Source organism: Haliotis rufescens, unplaced genomic scaffold (assembly GCF_023055435.1).
Source record: "Haliotis rufescens isolate VD_foot unplaced genomic scaffold, xgHalRufe1.0.p SCAF_19, whole genome shotgun sequence".
Taxonomy (NCBI): domain Eukaryota; kingdom Metazoa; phylum Mollusca; class Gastropoda; order Lepetellida; family Haliotidae; genus Haliotis; species Haliotis rufescens.
The window spans coordinates 18,028,760-18,047,500 of NW_025963879.1; the positions used below are offsets into that span (position 1 = coordinate 18,028,760).

General features: G+C 41.4%; 2 protein-coding genes across 6 annotated transcripts in view; one reads left to right on the forward strand and one right to left on the reverse strand.

Moving 5' to 3' along the window:
* The window catches only part of LOC124137544 (NFX1-type zinc finger-containing protein 1-like), a 31,042-nt gene extending 18,218 nt beyond the window's left edge, over nt 1-12,824 (forward strand). For all 5 annotated transcript variants that reach the window (XM_048398951.1, XM_046503890.2, XM_048398948.1 and 2 more), the window contains one exon: nt 133-12,824. In XM_048398951.1, the coding sequence (XP_048254908.1) occupies nt 140-5,788 (5,649 nt within the window). In that variant the 5' untranslated portion in view covers nt 133-139 and the 3' untranslated portion in view covers nt 5,789-12,824. The remainder of the gene's footprint in view (nt 1-132) is intronic.
* Nucleotides 12,825-17,478: 4,654 nt separating this feature from the next.
* LOC124137543 overlaps nt 17,479-18,741 on the reverse strand; it is a 54,371-nt gene continuing 53,108 nt past the window's right edge. The window contains exon 10 of the mRNA XM_048398955.1: nt 17,479-18,614. Coding sequence (XP_048254912.1) covers nt 18,494-18,614 — 121 coding nt within the window. The 3' untranslated portion in view covers nt 17,479-18,493. The remainder of the gene's footprint in view (nt 18,615-18,741) is intronic.

The window sequence follows — 18,741 nt, forward strand, 5'->3', positions numbered from 1 at the left end:
TGCTAAGTGTGGCGTAAAACAACAAACCAGCAAACCAAATCATGCAAAAAGAAGAAAAAGCATATTACACTGAAAATCTGCAGAAAACAAAATAATGTCCGTGTGCCTCTTCAGCTTGTCTCTATTTTTTAGCTGCAGCATGGCTGAAGGTAATTTCCCTGTCCGTATTGTGAGACTTCCTGGAACAGATCTTGAGCAGACCAATAGAGACAGGCAAAACAGTTTATCAGATCTGCCAGCCCATGCTTATGAATCACCTGACCAAAGAGGCCGAGGACGAGGTAGAGGATGGAGGGGACGTAACAGGGGCCGCGGTAGAGGTCAGTCAGAAGGACACAATAATGACCAGAGTACTGACAATGGGCGTGGTAGGTACCAAGGCAGATCGCGTGGAAGAAATAATAGAGGTGGAAAAGGAGGGGACAGTGGTATGAGACGTTGGCAAAGCAGTGAGGTGATAGGTACTGCTAGATCACCCGAGGATGGATCCCAAGGAGCCCCAGGGCGTGGAGCCAGGAAGGAATATGTTGAGAGACCAATGGGCTACAGGAAACTGAGTGACCTGGCGTCTAGAGACAGTTGTGAAGATGTGACACTGGAATTGACCAGTGCAAATAATGGTTTTGAAATGTTGCTAAAGTTGGATAGAATAAAACCGGACTGGATGGATCTGTTGCTACAGATTTTAGAAAAGGCATGTAAATCTATACATAGAGAAAGTGTTCTGCTGGTTTTAACAAAACTTTGTTCGTCAACATTTATTGAAAAGCATGTAATGAATTTTCTAACAGGTGAGCTACAGCCTCCATATTCAGTTAACATGGTTGACAAGGTCAAACGATTACTATGTCTCTTTGACACAATCTGTCATAGGCTTCCCTCGTCAGCAGAAAAATGTGTAGGGAGCCTGGTGGTCATGAAGGCAGTGTTTGATGTACACCAGCTAACAGCTATCCATACAGACCTCGAACAGAATAGAATGGAACTGTTGGCAATGTGCCAGGGAGCTGCACTAGTTGAAAAGGAAGAAGAAAGGGTGAAACAGTCGCAGGGCAGAAAAAGAAGGCCAATGACTAATGCCGATGATGATACTCCTCCAGATGATTTCAGAAAGTTGCAGATGTATCCCGACCCAGAGGATCTGCAACTTAATCAGGATGTTTTCCTTCGGAAGAACAAGGACCAGGGAAGCTATCCAGACCTCAACACCTACTTGGATGTACAGTTTAGGCTGCTGAGAGAAGACTACATCCAACCTCTGAGAAGGGGTATACAAGACTACAGAAATGCTTTGAAGAAAGGAGAAACACCTAAGAAATTGTCAGATTTGCGGCTGTATTATGATGTCCATGTCATTGGATCAGTCTGTAATGAAGACGTTGAAACCAGACTGAAGTTTGATACCTCCAGTACCAGCAAGATCAGATGGCAGTCATCGAAGAGATTGATCTATGGGTCGTTGGTTTGTTTGTCTCAAGATGATTTTGAAACGATCATATTTGCTACTGTGACAAACAGAAATGTCAAGGATCTGGAAAAAGGTATCATCCAAGTTAGATTTGAAAGTGGCCATGATGTCATCCTAAATGCCAAGGCAAATGATTCCTTCATCATGGCAGAAACAACTGCCTATTTTGAGGCATATAAGCATGTACTTTGCCGATTGCAACAGATCACAGACAACATGCCTTTCCAGAAGTATATTGTTGAATGCAAGACAACAGTTGGTCCTCCAAAATATTTTTTGGAAGGTGGAGGCATCACTAGCTACACATTGGCAGTACTTGGTGACCAGTCACCAGCTTTACTGTCAGTACCTGTTCTGAACGTTTTAGGATGGCCGCATCTGTCTTCTTTTAACTTAGACAATACACAGCTGCTAGCAGTGAAGACAGCACTGACTAAAGAGGTAGCTATCATTCAAGGCCCTCCTGGAACTGGAAAAACATATGTTGGGCTAAAAATTGCCGAGGTGCTTTTCGCAAACAGAACTGCTTGGTCAAAGGATCCAACAAGCAATGCAGTGTTGGTAGTTTGTTACACAAACCATGCTCTTGACCAATTCCTGGAAGGGATTGCTCGTTTTCTTCAAGAGGATATTGTTCGAGTTGGAGGGAGAAGTAGCAGTGAAGAATTAAAGAAATTCAACTTGAAAGAACTCAGAATGGAAAAACGTAAGGAGAAGAGTGTCAGAAGAAGTGTCATAAATAACTCTTATCAATGCAGGAAGTTTATGACAGCTTTAAGGCGGGATATAGAGGAGGTTAGCGGAAGGATTGAGGTGAGTTCAATTGGAATTCTCAATGAGAAGGTCCTGATGCGATTTATGGATGGCCATCATTACCAATCACTTACGGAAAGATATGCAAGAGACTCCAACATGGCTGCTGTTCAAATCTGGCTAGGATTGGAGGATTTGACATGTCAGAGCGAAGGTGATCAGGCCAAAATCGCTTTGCTAGAACACTGGGTTCAGCTTATATTAAAGGTCTGTTCTCGTTACATCCAAGAGAAGAAAAACAAACCCATCGATGTTGAGAAGGTCATGTCTTTGGGACTTGTTCATCGAGTTGACCTGTATCACGCCTGGATAGAACAGTTCAGGTCCCATATTAGGAAGAAAATACATGAACTGGAAGAAGGATGCGACGAGGAGGAGGAGGAGGATAAATTTGAAAGCCCGGAACTACATGGACTCCGACTGCAACTTGAGTCATCACAGAATTATGTTCTCATGGATGCACCTCTTCGTCCATTTGTCCCAAATGACATCTTCAGAGCTATTACAACTGGGAAGTATTCTCGTTTTGAAGAAGGGTGCGCAATTCAGGCTTGGCTTGGGGCCTCCCGTTACCTACTGGAAGAGGGTCTTCCCTTAGCAATACAACAACTAGAACTTGAAACTGAAGATGATGAATATGATGATGAGGGGCTGAATGCAGATGAAGAGGCAGATATCATTACAGCTCAGAGATTGGTTGATGATCAAGACAACATATTTCAGACAAAATCGGGAAATTCAGCGTTTCGTATTAAGAAGGCTATGGAATCCGTTGCCTTGAGTATGGAGAGTTTGGAGAAGAAAGACGGGAAAAAGAAGGAAGGGAAGGATGGAGAGTGGGAGCTTCAGCCTCAGCAGAAGAAGAAACTCAAAAAGCAGCTGGAAAGTATATTGAAAAGTAAAGAGTGCATGGAAGAGAAACAGGTTGATTGTATAGATGATGTTTGGGCTGTGCCCATTCAGCAACGAGCCTCTCTGTACAGATACTGGCTGCTGAAGTACCAGAACTATCTAAAGGAATCCATCCAAGGGAAAGAAGAGGAATATCGAAAAACAGCAAGTCGTTTGAAAGAGGTTCTCCAAGAAGAGGACAGAGATATTCTAGCTGAAGCAAAAGTGATTGGTATGACAACAACTGGAGCTGCCAAACATGCAGCTCTGTTGCAAGCTGTTGCTCCGAGAATCATCATTGTTGAAGAGGCTGCTGAGGTCCTTGAGTCTCATATCATCACAACACTCAATCCTAGATGTCAGCATCTCATCCTTATTGGCGATCATCAACAGCTCAGACCAAATCCAACTGTCTATGAACTAGCAAAGACTTACAATTTAGACATATCTCTTTTTGAGAGACTGATAAAGAATGACATGCACCATGTCACTCTCGGGCACCAGCATAGGATGAGACCTGACATTTCTGTCCTCATCAAACACATTTATCCTGAGCTTCAAGATCATCAGTCTGTTACCACATTTCCGGATGTCCTCGGGGTTGAAAAGAATGTCTTCTTTGTTCACCATGAACATGACGAAGAGCATCAAAGTGAAACCATGAGTAAAACCAACGAGCATGAAGCGTCATTCATTGTTGCTCTTACTCGATATTTTCTTCTTCAAGGTTACAAACCGTCTGAGATCACGATCCTTGCTGCTTACACAGGTCAAATCCTACTCATCAAAAAACACATGTCTAAAATGACAGACATGTTTAAAGGTGTTCGGCTTACCTCTGTTGACAATTATCAAGGTGAAGAGTGTAAAATCGTCTTACTTTCCTTTGTCCGAAGTAATGAAGAAGGGTCGATAGGATTCCTTGGTATTGAGAACCGAGTATGTGTGGCTTTGTCAAGGGCAAAAGAAGGACTCTATGCTGTTGGAAATTTTCATCTTCTCTCCCAAAAGAGTTCTCTGTGGAAAAAGATTACTGAGACATTGAAAGAAAAGAAATTCCTTGGTCTCTCCCTTCGGTTGAAATGCCAAAATCACCCGGAAGTGACAATAGATGCTTCCGAAGCTAGTGACTTTGAAAAAGCTCCAGAAGGAGGGTGTACAAGACCATGTGATATCAGACTGCCATGTGGCCATGTCTGTGAACGAATTTGTCACAACGTAGACCGGGAGCACAATGGTTTCAGATGCAGGAAACCCTGTACCAGAGGATTTCCACAGTGCAGCCATGATTGTCCAAAGAAATGTTTTGAGAAATGTGACAATTGTCGTATTCCTGTACCAAAGACCATTCCTATGTGTCGTCATGTGGACATGGTTCCCTGTTCCAGAGATCCATATTCCTGGGCCTGTACCAAGACATGTAACACCAAACTGCCATGTAGTCACCAATGCAAGGGAAAGTGTGGCAACTGCCGGAAAGGAGGACACAGAGAACTCTGTACAGAGATGGTAGAGAAAGTCTGGCCATGTGAACACATCCTCCAGACAAAGTGTCATGAAGCCAACCTTGCAACAATATGTGACCGTCCATGTCAGACTACACTTGACTGTGGACACAAGTGTAAGGGAACATGTGGAGCGTGCTTCTTTGGGCGTATTCACAAGGCATGCAAAGAAAAGTGTAAAAAGAAGCTCCCATGTTCCCATAAATGTCAGCAACCCTGTGGAGCTGCCTGTACTCCCTGCAGTGACGTTTGCACCACCGCCTGTTCTCATAGTGTATGCAGCAAGCCCTGCGGTCAAGTCTGTCTCCCATGTACGGAAGTTTGTCCTGGTGGATGCAAACATTCTACTTGCACAAAGCTGTGTTCTGATGAATGTACCAACACGCCATGCGAGTTGCCATGTGACAAGATGGTGTTTCCATGCAGACATAAGTGTATTGGGCTTTGTGGAGAAATGTGCCTGTGCAGTGAATGTTATAAGGGGCCACTTCCAACTACCTCTACCACATCAGAGGAGTCAGAAACGTTCATCAGATTCAAATCTTGTGATCATGTATTCACCAAGACGTACATGGACATATGGATGAAAGCTGCATCGGCAAAGTATGCCACTTTGCCAGTCTGCCCCAAATGTCAGAAGACAATAAAGGGAAGTGCCAGATATGCTAATATCATCAAGAAAAGCTTCTCAGAAATACAAGATATGAAGAAAGAACTTGAGGCCGCATCTTCAACTAAGAGCAAACTCACCACCCTTAAAGCATCTTTCTCCAGTTCCCCTCTTCCAATGGATGTAATCAGGAAGCTTCAGGACTTTCTCATGAACCCACACAGTACCATCAATACCGTCAATGCTGTTAAGAGTCAGTTCTCAATGTCCGTTGATCTCTATGAGATTCAGCAGCTGCTCACCAGCTCCCACCTGAAAGCATCCGAAGAAGCCAAAGATGTTGACGTCCTTCTGAACCATGTCCTACAGAAGAAAGACTTCATGAGCCCTCAGATGATCAAAGAGTACAGGGCTGAGATCAGGAGACTCTTAACCAAGATAACACAATCTGGTCCAAAGGCTCCTAAACATAACCCTGCTGAGGAGGGTACATCTGTTTAGTCTCTGCTATGGAAAATGCAAGTGATTCATTATGTAATTTCAGTGAAGTAATTAGCCAAGTAACAGGTGTTAAAACTGCCGGTTTAAATATTTTGTATTAGTGGACAATGGTATTTCAAGATACTTTAATTATGTTCCATACGCCGATCGGTCAGAAAACCGACGTCTAGTGGTTTGTAGACTGCAGTCCATTCTACTGTCAGCTGGTGTCATCAAATATATACTACATACCTGTTCGCTGTGTGCTGTAAAGAGAATGCATACTTGAGGAAAGAATTACTTGTGTGTTTATCTCTGATTATGTTTTTCTTTGTGCTCATTGTATTTTATTTATGGCGGTAATCTTCCGCTCGTGCTTGTTTATCTATTCACCTCCAAATAAGTATGGGAACACATTGTATGAATGTAGTATAGATATGTTTTAGTTTCAGACATTTCAACAGAGTAGAAAGGATAGTAGCAAATCACACAAATGCGTCCTCAGATACCACGGCTTTTATGCAATGACCACATCTTGGACTGATGATGTGATTTAGTGAATGGAAAGCGGTCATTCCCGTCGTGCAAAAATCAAAATTCATGGAAGAACTAGAAGGAACATCTGGTGCACGGATGCTACACCACTTTGGTCTGTGCATCACGTCGAACAACTAACCTTGTGCGGACATCATCTCATGTGGAATAAACAAAAGTCCCGATTCTGCCTACAGTTTAATTATGGTCCTGAGACGCCTTAGTACATTTTACCACCGTGCGTGAGAGGGGCTTGTTTGTCAGTGGATCTTTAATGATCCCATGAGGCTTTAGTTGCCATCACACGACTTCCCTTCCCATGCCCAAGGCTACATCGGTGCAGGAAGTGCATTCTGCTAAGTGGTCGTTATTGACACCATCCGACCATGTGTCACGTACCTTTTTGGACCCAATTGCGTCGATCGGTGCTCATAATGTCAGTCACCGGATTGTCTTGTCGAGACTCGTTTATTTACCGACCGCCGTCATATAGCTGGAATACTGAGTGCGGCGTTAAACAACAAACAAACAAACATTACCTGCTTCCAGACTCCCGTCAAAATCATCCCCTATTTTTCCTTTGCACTTATTTTACAGCATTGTCTGTACTTTTTGTTTTCAAATATATGGTCATATCAGTTTTGTTTTCATGGTGTCCGGAAAACCAGGTTTTCCGATACTATTTTTGATAGTGTTTGTGGACAGTTGGGTTCAGTTGTGTGAATGGTCATCACAGGCCACAACCGTGCTGACTCTGGTACAATATGTTATAGCAATCAGCTATACCTTTTGATGATACCGTAAAAGGTGACTATGCTTGTCGTAAAAGGCGACTAACGGGATCGGGTGGTCAGGCTCGCTGACTTGGTTGATGCATGTCATCGATCCCAATTGGGTGGATCGATGCTCATGATATCAGTCACTGGATTGTCTGGTCCAGACTCGATTATTTACAGACCGCCGTCACATAGTTGGAATATTGCTGAGTGCGGCGTTAAACAACAAACCAATCAATCAATAATGATACACATTACATGAAACCACAAATAAACATGACAAACACATGGACAACTATGAACCAAATTAATTTGGATTTACAGAAATGAGAAACGGCCTTATCCATCCCCATGAAGAGAATTAGGGTCAAACAATTAAAATTATAACTACTCATTTTCTAGCCTTGGAGAAATGACACTCACCAATTTGGATGATTGATAAAAATATCATTGTGACGTTTTCGTCAATTAACTAAACATGCTTTTTACTTGATATTTTGATTATATCCATGCTGTGGTTGTAGGTGTATGTTTGATTTAGTTTGTTGTGCATTTTACATCCTTTATACTTTTTTATAAACGTCACAAATACTTGTTTGTTCGTGTTTAGGAACCATCTAATTGTTCCGATTATGCAGTTAGCATGTCATGTTCAGTTCAAAATTGTATTATAACAACGTCAATTCAAATTCATATGATTTCAAAATCAATTGTTTAGCATTAAGACTGTTGTTTTCATTATTTCAATGTCAATAGTATTATGTATATATTGTGAAGGTAGTATTTACATAGTTTGCAACCAAGTGTGTATGAAAACCTCTGCTTTATGAGTGGCATTTTAAAAAACATTGTATATTTTTTTCTTGTGCTTGTTTAATGCTATTTGGTGCATTATTTCAGCGTTCGAAATACCTGCCTGCCCGACCGTCCGAGACGGGTTGATTTCAACTCGGGCTGCCAGGTTTTCAAATCCCCCTGCCCGGCGGTCGGGTTATGTTTCATATGTGAATATATTCTAAATATTCCCCGATGATAAGCATTAATTCACATGTAAAGATGAATGATAAAATGTAACCAAAAAGAAACCCCGTTAGCTAACCTAAAATTTAGGCCCTGTTTAGGAATAAGGATATTTACATGATGTAGTCCAGGATATTAAATACAAATCTGACCTAAAAAGTGTTTGCTATTTCTTTTCTTGCATTACTTCATGTTCAATGAATTCGATTTAAAGTTTTAATTAAATTATCCTGAGAAACATATGATTATAGTGGGCAGGCAGGTTTTGGTCAGGGCTGGCAGGTATTTCAGCTAGCGAGTCCTGTGGTCTGGCTGAAATATTTGGGAATTTCATACCCTGATTATTTACATATTATTATCAGAACATAACTGTACCTTACTATACCCGGAAACAAGAGAGTTAAGAGAATACTTGTATCTCTGCAGTATGGACATGACGTCCTCTGTGACCCGTGAAGATCTGGGGGAGGATAGGTCTTCAGCAACCCATGCTAGTCGTAAAAGGCGATTATGCTTGTCGTCAGAGGCGACTAACGGGATCGGGTGGTCAGGCTCGCTGACTTGGTTGAAGCATGTCATCGTATCCCAATTGCGTGGATCGATGCTCATGGTATTCATCACTGGATTGTCTGGTCCAGACTCGATTATTTACAGACCGCTGTCGTATAGCTGAAATATTGCTGAGTGCGGTGTTAAACACCAAACAAACAAACAAACAAATTACGTACTCTGTAGATGGCGTACAACTGCGGACAAGGCATTTGTGGTAAACTGTAGACGTGACGTACTTTGTAGACATGATGTCCATGGTACAATGTGAACATGGTACATGGTACACATGACGTACACGATACACTGTAGACTTGACGTACTGTCGATATGGCGTACATGGTACATTGTTGACATGACGTACATGATATAAATGTAGACTTGATGTACTATCGACATGACTTATTTGGTACACTGTAAATATGGCCTGCACTTTAATTCCTTATAGTACATTCCCTGTAGACGTGATGAACACACGACATGACGTGCATGGTACACTGTAAACGGCCTGCACTGTAATTCTATATAGGACATTCCCTGTAGACGTGATGAACACAAGACATGACGTGCATGGTACACTGTAAATGGCCTGCACTGTAATTCTATATAGGACATTCCCTGTAGACGTGATGAACACAAGACATGACGTGCATGGTACACTGTAAATGGCCTGCACTGTAATTCTATATAGGACATTCCCTGTAGACGTGATGAACACAAGACATGACGTGCATGGTACACTGTAAATGGCCTACACTGTAATTCTATATAGGACATTCCCTGTAGACGTGATGAACACAAGACATGACGTGCATGGTACACTGTAAATGGCCTGCACTGTAATTCTATATAGGACATTCCCTGTAGACGTGATGAACACAAGACATGACGTGCATGGTACACTGTAAATATGGCCTGCACTGTAATTCTATATGGGACATTCCCTGTAGACGTGATGAACACAAGACATGACGTGCATGGTACACTGTAAATATGGCCTGCACTGTAATTCTATATAGGACATTCCCTGTAGACGTGATGAACACAAGACATGACGTGCATGGTACACTGTAAATATGGCCTGCACTGTAATTCTATATGGGACATTCCCTGTAGACGTGATGAACACAAGACATGACGTGCATGGTACACTGTAAATGGCCTGCACTGTAATTCTATATAGGACATTCCCCGTAGACGTGATGAACACAAGACATGACGTGCATGGTACACTGTAAATATGGCCTGCATTGTAATTCTATATGGGACATTCCCTGTAGACGTGATGAACACAAGACATGACGTGCATGGTACACTGTAAATATGGCCTGCACTGTAATTCTATATAGGACATTCCCTGTAGACGTGATGAACACAAGACATGACGTGCATGGTACACTGTAAATATGGCCTGCACTGTAATTCTATATAGGACATTCCCTGTAGACGTGATGAACACAAGACATGACGTGCATGGTACACTGTAAATGGCCTGCACTGTAATTCTATATAGGACATTCCCCGTAGACGTGATGAACACAAGACATGACGTGCATGGTACACTGTAAATATGGCCTGCATTGTAATTCTATATGGGACATTCCCTGTAGACGTGATGAACACAAGACATGACGTGCATGGTACACTGTAAATATGGCCTGCACTGTAATTCTATATAGGACATTCCCTGTAGACGTGATGAACACAAGACATGACGTGCATGGTACACTGTAAATATGGCCTGCACTGTAATTCTATATGGGACATTCCCTGTAGACGTGATGAACACAAGACATGACGTGCATGGTACACTGTAAATATGGCCTGCACTGTAATTCTATATGGGACATTCCCTGTTGACGTGATGAACACAAGCCATGACGTGCATGGTACACTATAAATATGGCCTGCACTGTAATTATATATGGGACATTCCCTGTAGACGTGATGAACACAAGACATGACGTGCATGGTACACTGTAAATATGGCCTGCACTGTAATTCTATATGGGACATTCCCTGTAGACGTGATGAACACAAGCCATGACGTGCATGGTACACTGTAAATATGGCCTGCACTGTAATTCTATATGGGACATTCCCTGTAGACGTGATGAACACAAGACATGACGTGCATGGTACACTGTAAATGGCCTGCACTGTAATTCAATATAGGACATTCCTTGTAGACGTGATGAACACAAGACATGACGTGCATGGTACACTGTAAATATGGCCTGCACTGTAATTCTATATGGGACATTCCCTGTAGACGTGATGATCACAAGACATGACGTGCATGGTACACAGAAGATATGAGTTACACGTTACACTAAAAACATCACGTTCACTGTTGACATGACGTTTTCGGGTCAATTGAAATCAAAGTAACCTCTGTCTTGCCAAAGTAAAGTTTACAATATCAAAACTACCAAACCTTGACAACTACTCTTCTTTGCTGAATATATTGAGGATATTTCATGTGTCGAGTGAAATATAATGTTTCTCTCACCGAGTGACGGGGGAAAGGAGATATTTCAATCGACACATGAAATATCCTATTTATTATATACTTTTGGTGTAGTCGTCTGCAGGAAGATTAAATTATTTCATTACAAATATAAAACCTTCAAGCGTAAATTCTCCCTACATAACACACATGGACGGTTTTCCACCCCCTGTAAGTACGACTAAAAATGTAGTTCCGTCCTTGCTAAATCTAAAAAAAATATAAACAAAAGTAACCAAAAATATTTGATGTCACTAAAATTCTTTAGTATACATTTGAATATGATTATATACAAAATCAACTTCATCGAAAAATAAATTTCAAATCAATGAGACGGTTGTTCGAAGCGAAAGAATACACGCAATTCAAGTAACAAAATGGCGTTTTGGGAAACGACTGACAAATCAGAAGAGAAATTCACAGTTTAATACAAATCATTTTCAACAAAATAACAAACGGTAAGAATCGGTATTAACTACATAAATGATCATCTGTCATTATATGATTTGTAAACGTTGAACTGACGTAAATCAACAGTTTGTGTACGAGCTGTCTCGTGTAGGCCAAAATAGTTCCGTCAACGTGTTATGTTCACTGCAGTGAAATATCAGGTGTTATGTTCACTGCAGTGAAATAGCAATTGTTATGTTCACTGCAATGAAAATATCACTTTTCTCAACTTCAGAAACCTCAGTCTTTCACACTGAAGTATATAATAAATTGGCCTACACGGCCATAAATACTAGTAATCCATTAACATCTTTGAATAATCTATTTATTAATAACTTATAACTTATATAGATGTCGTGACTCTCATACATGTCTAGCGGGCACGGGTGGCCCAGTCGTCTAAGTCGCTATTCGTTTTGCAGAATTGCCTCCCTTGAGCACACCAGAAACCTAAGATTGTGGGTTCGAATCCAGGTTCGCCACAATTATGTTTCTAGGTTTGTCAGCACTATACCCGTGCTCGTGGGTTTCACCGAAGTGGTAAACGTCTGAGACCTGCATCCCTTCGGGCTTTCCTCCCACATTAAGCTGACACGCCGCGATAAAATAGAATACTGTTAAAAGCAACGTTAAACCCAACTCACTCACTCACTCACTCTTATATAGATGTCGTGCCTCTCATACATGTCTTGTTGATTTTCAGGTTTTCTGTGGTTAGTTGTTTGATGGAACCTATCGCAGAAGTGATATTTATACATAGCTTTTTTGTGTTCCAACAGTGATTTGTATTATTCCTAACTGATAGTAAATCGGGATTGTTACAATGTTATACTGTATGCATGTGTGTATCTAAATTCCCACAAACCGACTGTAAACCAGTCGAAGAGTGTATAATTAATGAGCATTCTATATTAGTCTTTTCTGGAAATCTGATATCCACTGGGTATCTTCCCAAAACGTAGACCTGCCAAAACGCAGTCCCGTTAAAACAACACTCGTTATGGCTGGTTGCATCAGTAATTAGTACCCTGTACCCTTGATTAAGTAAAATGGTATCACCCAGATGTGACCAGCATGGCCCAATTAATTAGTGAGCTAATTTTAACTGCTTTTTGGGAGGTCTGCATTTTGGAGGTCAACGTTATGGGAGGGAACCATCCACTGTGTTATTTTGGTTGTTGATTGGATACGGATTGGAAATAAAACTTTATATCTCAAAGTGGCTCGTCTGTTTACATGATATATTTATAAGCTGATATATTTTATTGGCCGTGTCAGAGGGTGAGTGATAGGGTTTTACCCCCAATTTCGCAGCCAGGGAAACCAGAATGGCCTTCACTTAGTGCAACCATGACTGGGAATTGAACCAGGATTTTCAGCGTGGCGAGCAACCCATCCCTATCGGAGACGTGGTTGTCCGCACTACGTTTTTTCCTCCTTTTAAACATGTCAAAATTATTATAGCAAGAGAGTAAGTTGGGTTTTCAAATTTCGGAGGCTCAAAAGACTGCAGGGCCAAGACTCGATAAATGCAATGTATATTCATAATACAGGATATTTAACATACCCAAACACACTCGCATGATAACCGTTATATTTTATAACCACCCAAGGCCACCAATATAACGGTAATGACACACTACTCCAACGAATACTAACAGGCAAAATGCGGATTTCTGGATCAAGTTTGTTTGTTTGTTGTTTGACGCCGCACTGAGCAATAATCCAGCTATATGACGACGGTCTGTAAATATTCGAGTCTGGGCCAGACAATCCAGTGATTGACATCATGAGCATTGATCTACGCAATTGGGATGCGATGACACGCATCAACCAAGTCAGCGAGCCTGACCACCCGATCCCGTCAGTTGCATCTTACGACAAGCATAGTCGCCTTTTACGGCAAGCATGGATTGCTGAAGACCTATTCTCTGGATTAAGAAACAAAACAGAGGGTATATGATATGTGTTTATTGCATTGTGTCGCAACTTGGAACTATAAATTCGCTTACAGTGAATATACAACGAACAACACTCTCTCTTGAACGGAGAATATTGTAACACTGACATGTAATCGTTATACTTTTCTTTAAAGCATTAGATAAACATTAATTAGCTGAACCACAGCATTCGATCTGCATAAATCTTAAAGACATAATGTCAAGGATATATAAAGTAGATACTCTCGGAAGCAAGTAATTATCAAACTAACATGGACCCACTTGCACAAAGCGATCTCAGCGCTATGGTGATTGTAACTCCCATACTTTAACGTAGGCTTACAATAGTCGTAGCGCTAAGATCGCTCTGTGCAAGTGATCCCAGGTGTTTAAACAAGCAGTTACAGACACGATAGGCGTATACATACTTTAAGGTTGCATTACCAAGTGAACGAGTGCCTGAGTTGGTAACAGTGAGTGAGTGAGTTGGGTTTAACGCCGCTTTTAACAGTATTCCAGTTATATCGCGGCGTGTCAGCTTAATGTGGGAGGAAAGCCCGAAGTGATGCAGGTCTGAGACGTTAACCACTTCGGTGAAACCCACGAGCACGGGTATGGTGCTGACAAACCTAGAAACATAATCGGGGCGAACCGGGATTCGAACCCACAATCATAGGTTTCTGGCGTGTCCAAGGGACGCAACTCTGCACAGCGAATCGCGGCGCCTTAGACGACTGGGCCACCCGTGCCCCCAGTTGGTAACAGTATTCCATCATATGACGGTGCTGTATTAACAGCATATTAACAGTATCTTTGAACGGCAATGGTGTACAATGAAGACTTAAAATATATGGAATTGTATTCGCTACTACTCTGTACTGCATTGTCGCAGAATGACTTTTCAAGAATCAGATTTTTTATATATTATCATAATAAAGCATCTTAAATTCTAACGCTCTCAAAGAAATATACAGACTTAGGGTTTTCCTCTCTAATGTTCTCATATCACGAAAACATAAATAGCCTTAATACACAATCCACAAACAAATAAATATATGGAATACAAATGGTTCCCTAGGCCAAAATCCTTCTAATCCTGAAAGAAAGAATTTTTAAAAATACCAAGACATGTATTGTAAATCATTCTCATTAAAATCAATAAAATAGAAAGCCACATCAAATAAACTTTCAAATCAGCCAAACAGCATAGCTTATACATTAACGGTACGCGCGAGGGAAGCATTCGGAGAAACCTCCCCGTTTCTGTATCCCGACAACGATCAGAAAAGAGGACGGTTCCGAATGGAAATGATAAAAGTCGCTCTGTAAATGTTGCTGATTGTGCTCGTTTCTGAGCGCCAAAGCGTCTACTCCCAAAAAGGTTTACAATCGAGGGAACATTCGGTTTGTGTAATAGACATCGACACCAGTCGATAAAAGTTTAGACCTCCGAGGCTGATCGAGCGTTGATGCATCTGATATCAAAAGTCACAAGGGAGAAATTCTATTTGTTACCCAAAATCATACTTTGAACTTTTTTTGAGTTTGTAAACACCAATAACCAGTGCCTTGATTTCACACTGTATAGCTAACCATCTGTTGAGATGTTATTTGATCTGCAAAACGTTGTGATGCATTTTTTATTGTAGGCGATATCTCATGTGAAAGCTAGTTTCGGCTATCATGCTATAGAATTAATAAAAAGATTCTGTGTCGCATGGTCTCCTCATCTGGAACAATTACAAACTAAATGTCTCGACGACTTTGATGGGTCATTCTCACAAAGACTCCAAACTCAGCTCTCCGGTTATTAGTTTATCTATCCAAAATGTTCCCCATCGCCTGATTTTATATGAATATATTGCCGCCCCTTCAAAAGATCCCTTTGGCACGCCAGAAAGCTATGATTGTGGGTTCGAATTCGCCCCGATTATGTTTAAAGGTTTGTCAGCACCATACCAGTGCTCGTGGGTTTCACATAAGTGGTAAACGTTTGAGACCTGCATCACTTCGGGCTTTCCTCCCACGTTAAGCTGATACGCCGCGATATTACTGGAATACTGTTAAAAGGGGCGTTAAACCCAACTCAATCACTCACTCACTGTTATCAGCTATCAATTACAATCACGAATCGTCTGTCATGCAATGATCTAACAATATGATTTGCATTTCTATTCCATCTTCGCTCGGAGCGCATCCTTAGAATGTAAACAGAGATTATAGTTATGTAACACGTGGATGCTGTTATGGGTTTCAAAAACAAACAAAAATGCATTGGATTGTTTCTTACTATGATGGCGCAGCGTCTGCTGTAAGTAACAAACAAGCGAGACATGAAAGAATATCATAACAAATAAATGTCACAGTAACATCCTGTATGTCAATGGAGATCGTATCCTTCCACTGAACAAGAACCCTAACATAAAAGATACCACAGGTAACATCCTGTATGTAACATCCGTATAATGTGTGTTTGTTTGTCGTGTCAAGCCACACTCGGCAATATTTCAGCTTTATGACGGCGATCTGTAATTAGTCGAGTCTGGACCAGACAATTCAGTGATTGACATCATGAGCATCGATCCACGCAATTGGGTCACGATGACAAGCATCACCCTGACCCGATCCCGACAAGCATGAGTTGCTGAAGACCAATCCTAACCCGGATCTTCACGGGTCATATTCTATAGCACTGAGAGTAAATGACAAACAAATGCTAGATAAAATACCATTAAAGTCTATGATGGTAACACCTGCCATAAACATCAAAGAAACCAGGTTCCCTTTCACGAAACTATTCTCACAGATAACTAACCTTTTGTAGTGTGGTAAATCACATACAGGACAATATACAATACTATGTATTTTACATATTTTGAGTCCAATGGCCATGTTTTTGTCATTGTCACAGTGTCCGACTCGGGACAACCTTTGTCTGATGAACATTTAATTCCAAAGGCTAATTGTCATATAGTGAGTGAGTTTTGGTTTTACGCTGCTTTAAGCAATATTCCGGCAATATCACGGCGGGGGACACCAGAAATGGGCTTCGCACATTGTACCCATGTCGGGATTCGAACCCGGGTGTTCGGCGTGACGAGCGAACGCTTTAACCACTAGGCTACCCGACCGCCCCTAAATACCATGTAGCTATAACATGTACATGTATAGTGTTATAACCCTATGCTGGCATGGCGAGCTGCAAAGTCGTGGCCTAACTGACCACGACGACATGAACGACAATACGTTGAACTGTATTAGGGTCCCCCTTTACGCCCTAACGCAGTTACGACAATTTGTCTAGAATCATTAATTGCCATTATTTTTAAGATGCTCATCCACATTGTTATTCCTCATCACCATTGTATTGTACATTTTCTGTCAGCCGTCCTGGTCGAGCTGTGTAACTTTGTCACCTTTCATTAAATACTGTTGTTTGTATTTATGATGTAAGCCTTGGCAGGTGACCTTGGCTATATAAGCCTTGGTGCAGAGACGTAGAGAGCACACACAGCTCCCTTAGTTCGTCCCCCACCCACTCTTGGCATTCATTCCGAATCTCAAAATCTCAAAATTACTATATAAGCAACCCTTAGACCCCCCCCCCCCCCCCCCCCCCCTGGGTTGCACCACCACTTCCTTTTCCCCCTTTCGGAAACACATTAAATAGCCTGGCGGGCCCGTGTGCGACATACGCTTGAAGTCGGAAAGTGCACGTAAAATCTCCAATATTATTATTATTATCTCCAAGTAAGTTTGGTTGTTTGTTTGGTTGTTTGTTGTTTAACGCCACACACACGCAATATTCCAGCTAAATGACGGCGGTCTGTAATATAATCGAGTCTGGACCAGACAATCCAGTGATTGACATCATGATCATCGATCCACGCAATTGGGATCGATGACATGTATCAACCAAGTCAGCGAGCCTGACCACCCGATCCCGTTAGACGCCTTTTACGACCAGCATAGTCGCCTTATACGGCAAGTGTGGGTTGCTGAAGACCTATTCTACCCCGGATCTTCACGGGTCATATAACTAAGTAAGTAAGTAAGACGAAGAGAGGAAAGTCTAAACCCTTCGCCTACCAAAGGTTTGGCGAGGTGCTTCAGGGCATCAAAACCCTTTGTAAATACCTACCTGTATAAACCAAACTTGTATAAAACCAGTACTATCAACTTGATGTCGCCCCCTACTGAGAAGACACCCCGATACTCTGACCCCCGATGTGATGTTAATTGCTTTCATGGACATTTTTTGTTATTGATTGTTAGTGTAATCATTTCTTATCATGTTCCATAATATTTCCCCCGCTACGTATGACGTCACGTGTACTAGCGAAGTGTTAGGTCACTTTGATGTCCTTGGATGTCGGATTTAAATAGGACGAGTTAATGTCATTGTTTAAAACACTGAACATCATGGTAGCTCATTGACACGATGAAATCATAAAACTATATATAAATACAACACAAATTCTTCCATAATGGCACATTTGGATAAGTATGCAAGAAATTCTTTTGATGTTAGATGAATATCTGGTTTTATCATGCTTGAATACGGCAATATCTCTTCGCGTCGCCTGACAATACATATCAAGGCGACGCCAAACATAGCACTGAGCAAACGTCCTGCAAACTATCATAAACAAATTAAAAAATAATAATAACATGTTATCAAATGCGATATCTTATTCAGTCTTTGACTGTTTTTAGGCACCGTTGGTGATCTAATTTTTTTAAATGTTCCCACTTTGGCCATTTGGACTTGAACAGAGATCTAATTGTTGAGATACTGTTGAGGTCCTGTGGTTCAAGCTGATAACGATTGCCCAACGTGTTGTTAAACTGTTCTGAATTCATATCATTTGATGAAAAAAGTGTTATTTCATATTGAACTTGTTTCATTCCTTGCTGCCACTTGATAGAGTATTAGAGCACCATGCGTCTAGGAAAGCCAATAGTCGGTTTTAGTCCAAATAAGGGAGATAACTGCACTGAGCCCCACGAGAAGGCCACTGTACGAGGACACTGATGATGAGGATGTCCGACATCTTAAGGCGTCAAATCTGTTAAAGAAAACAAAATTTGTTATAGCATGTGGATAATATCAGCACCACAATCTGTCTATCTCCTCCTCTCGTATCGTTATCTAAATGAACTATATCGATATGATCGTCACCGTCTACGAAACCA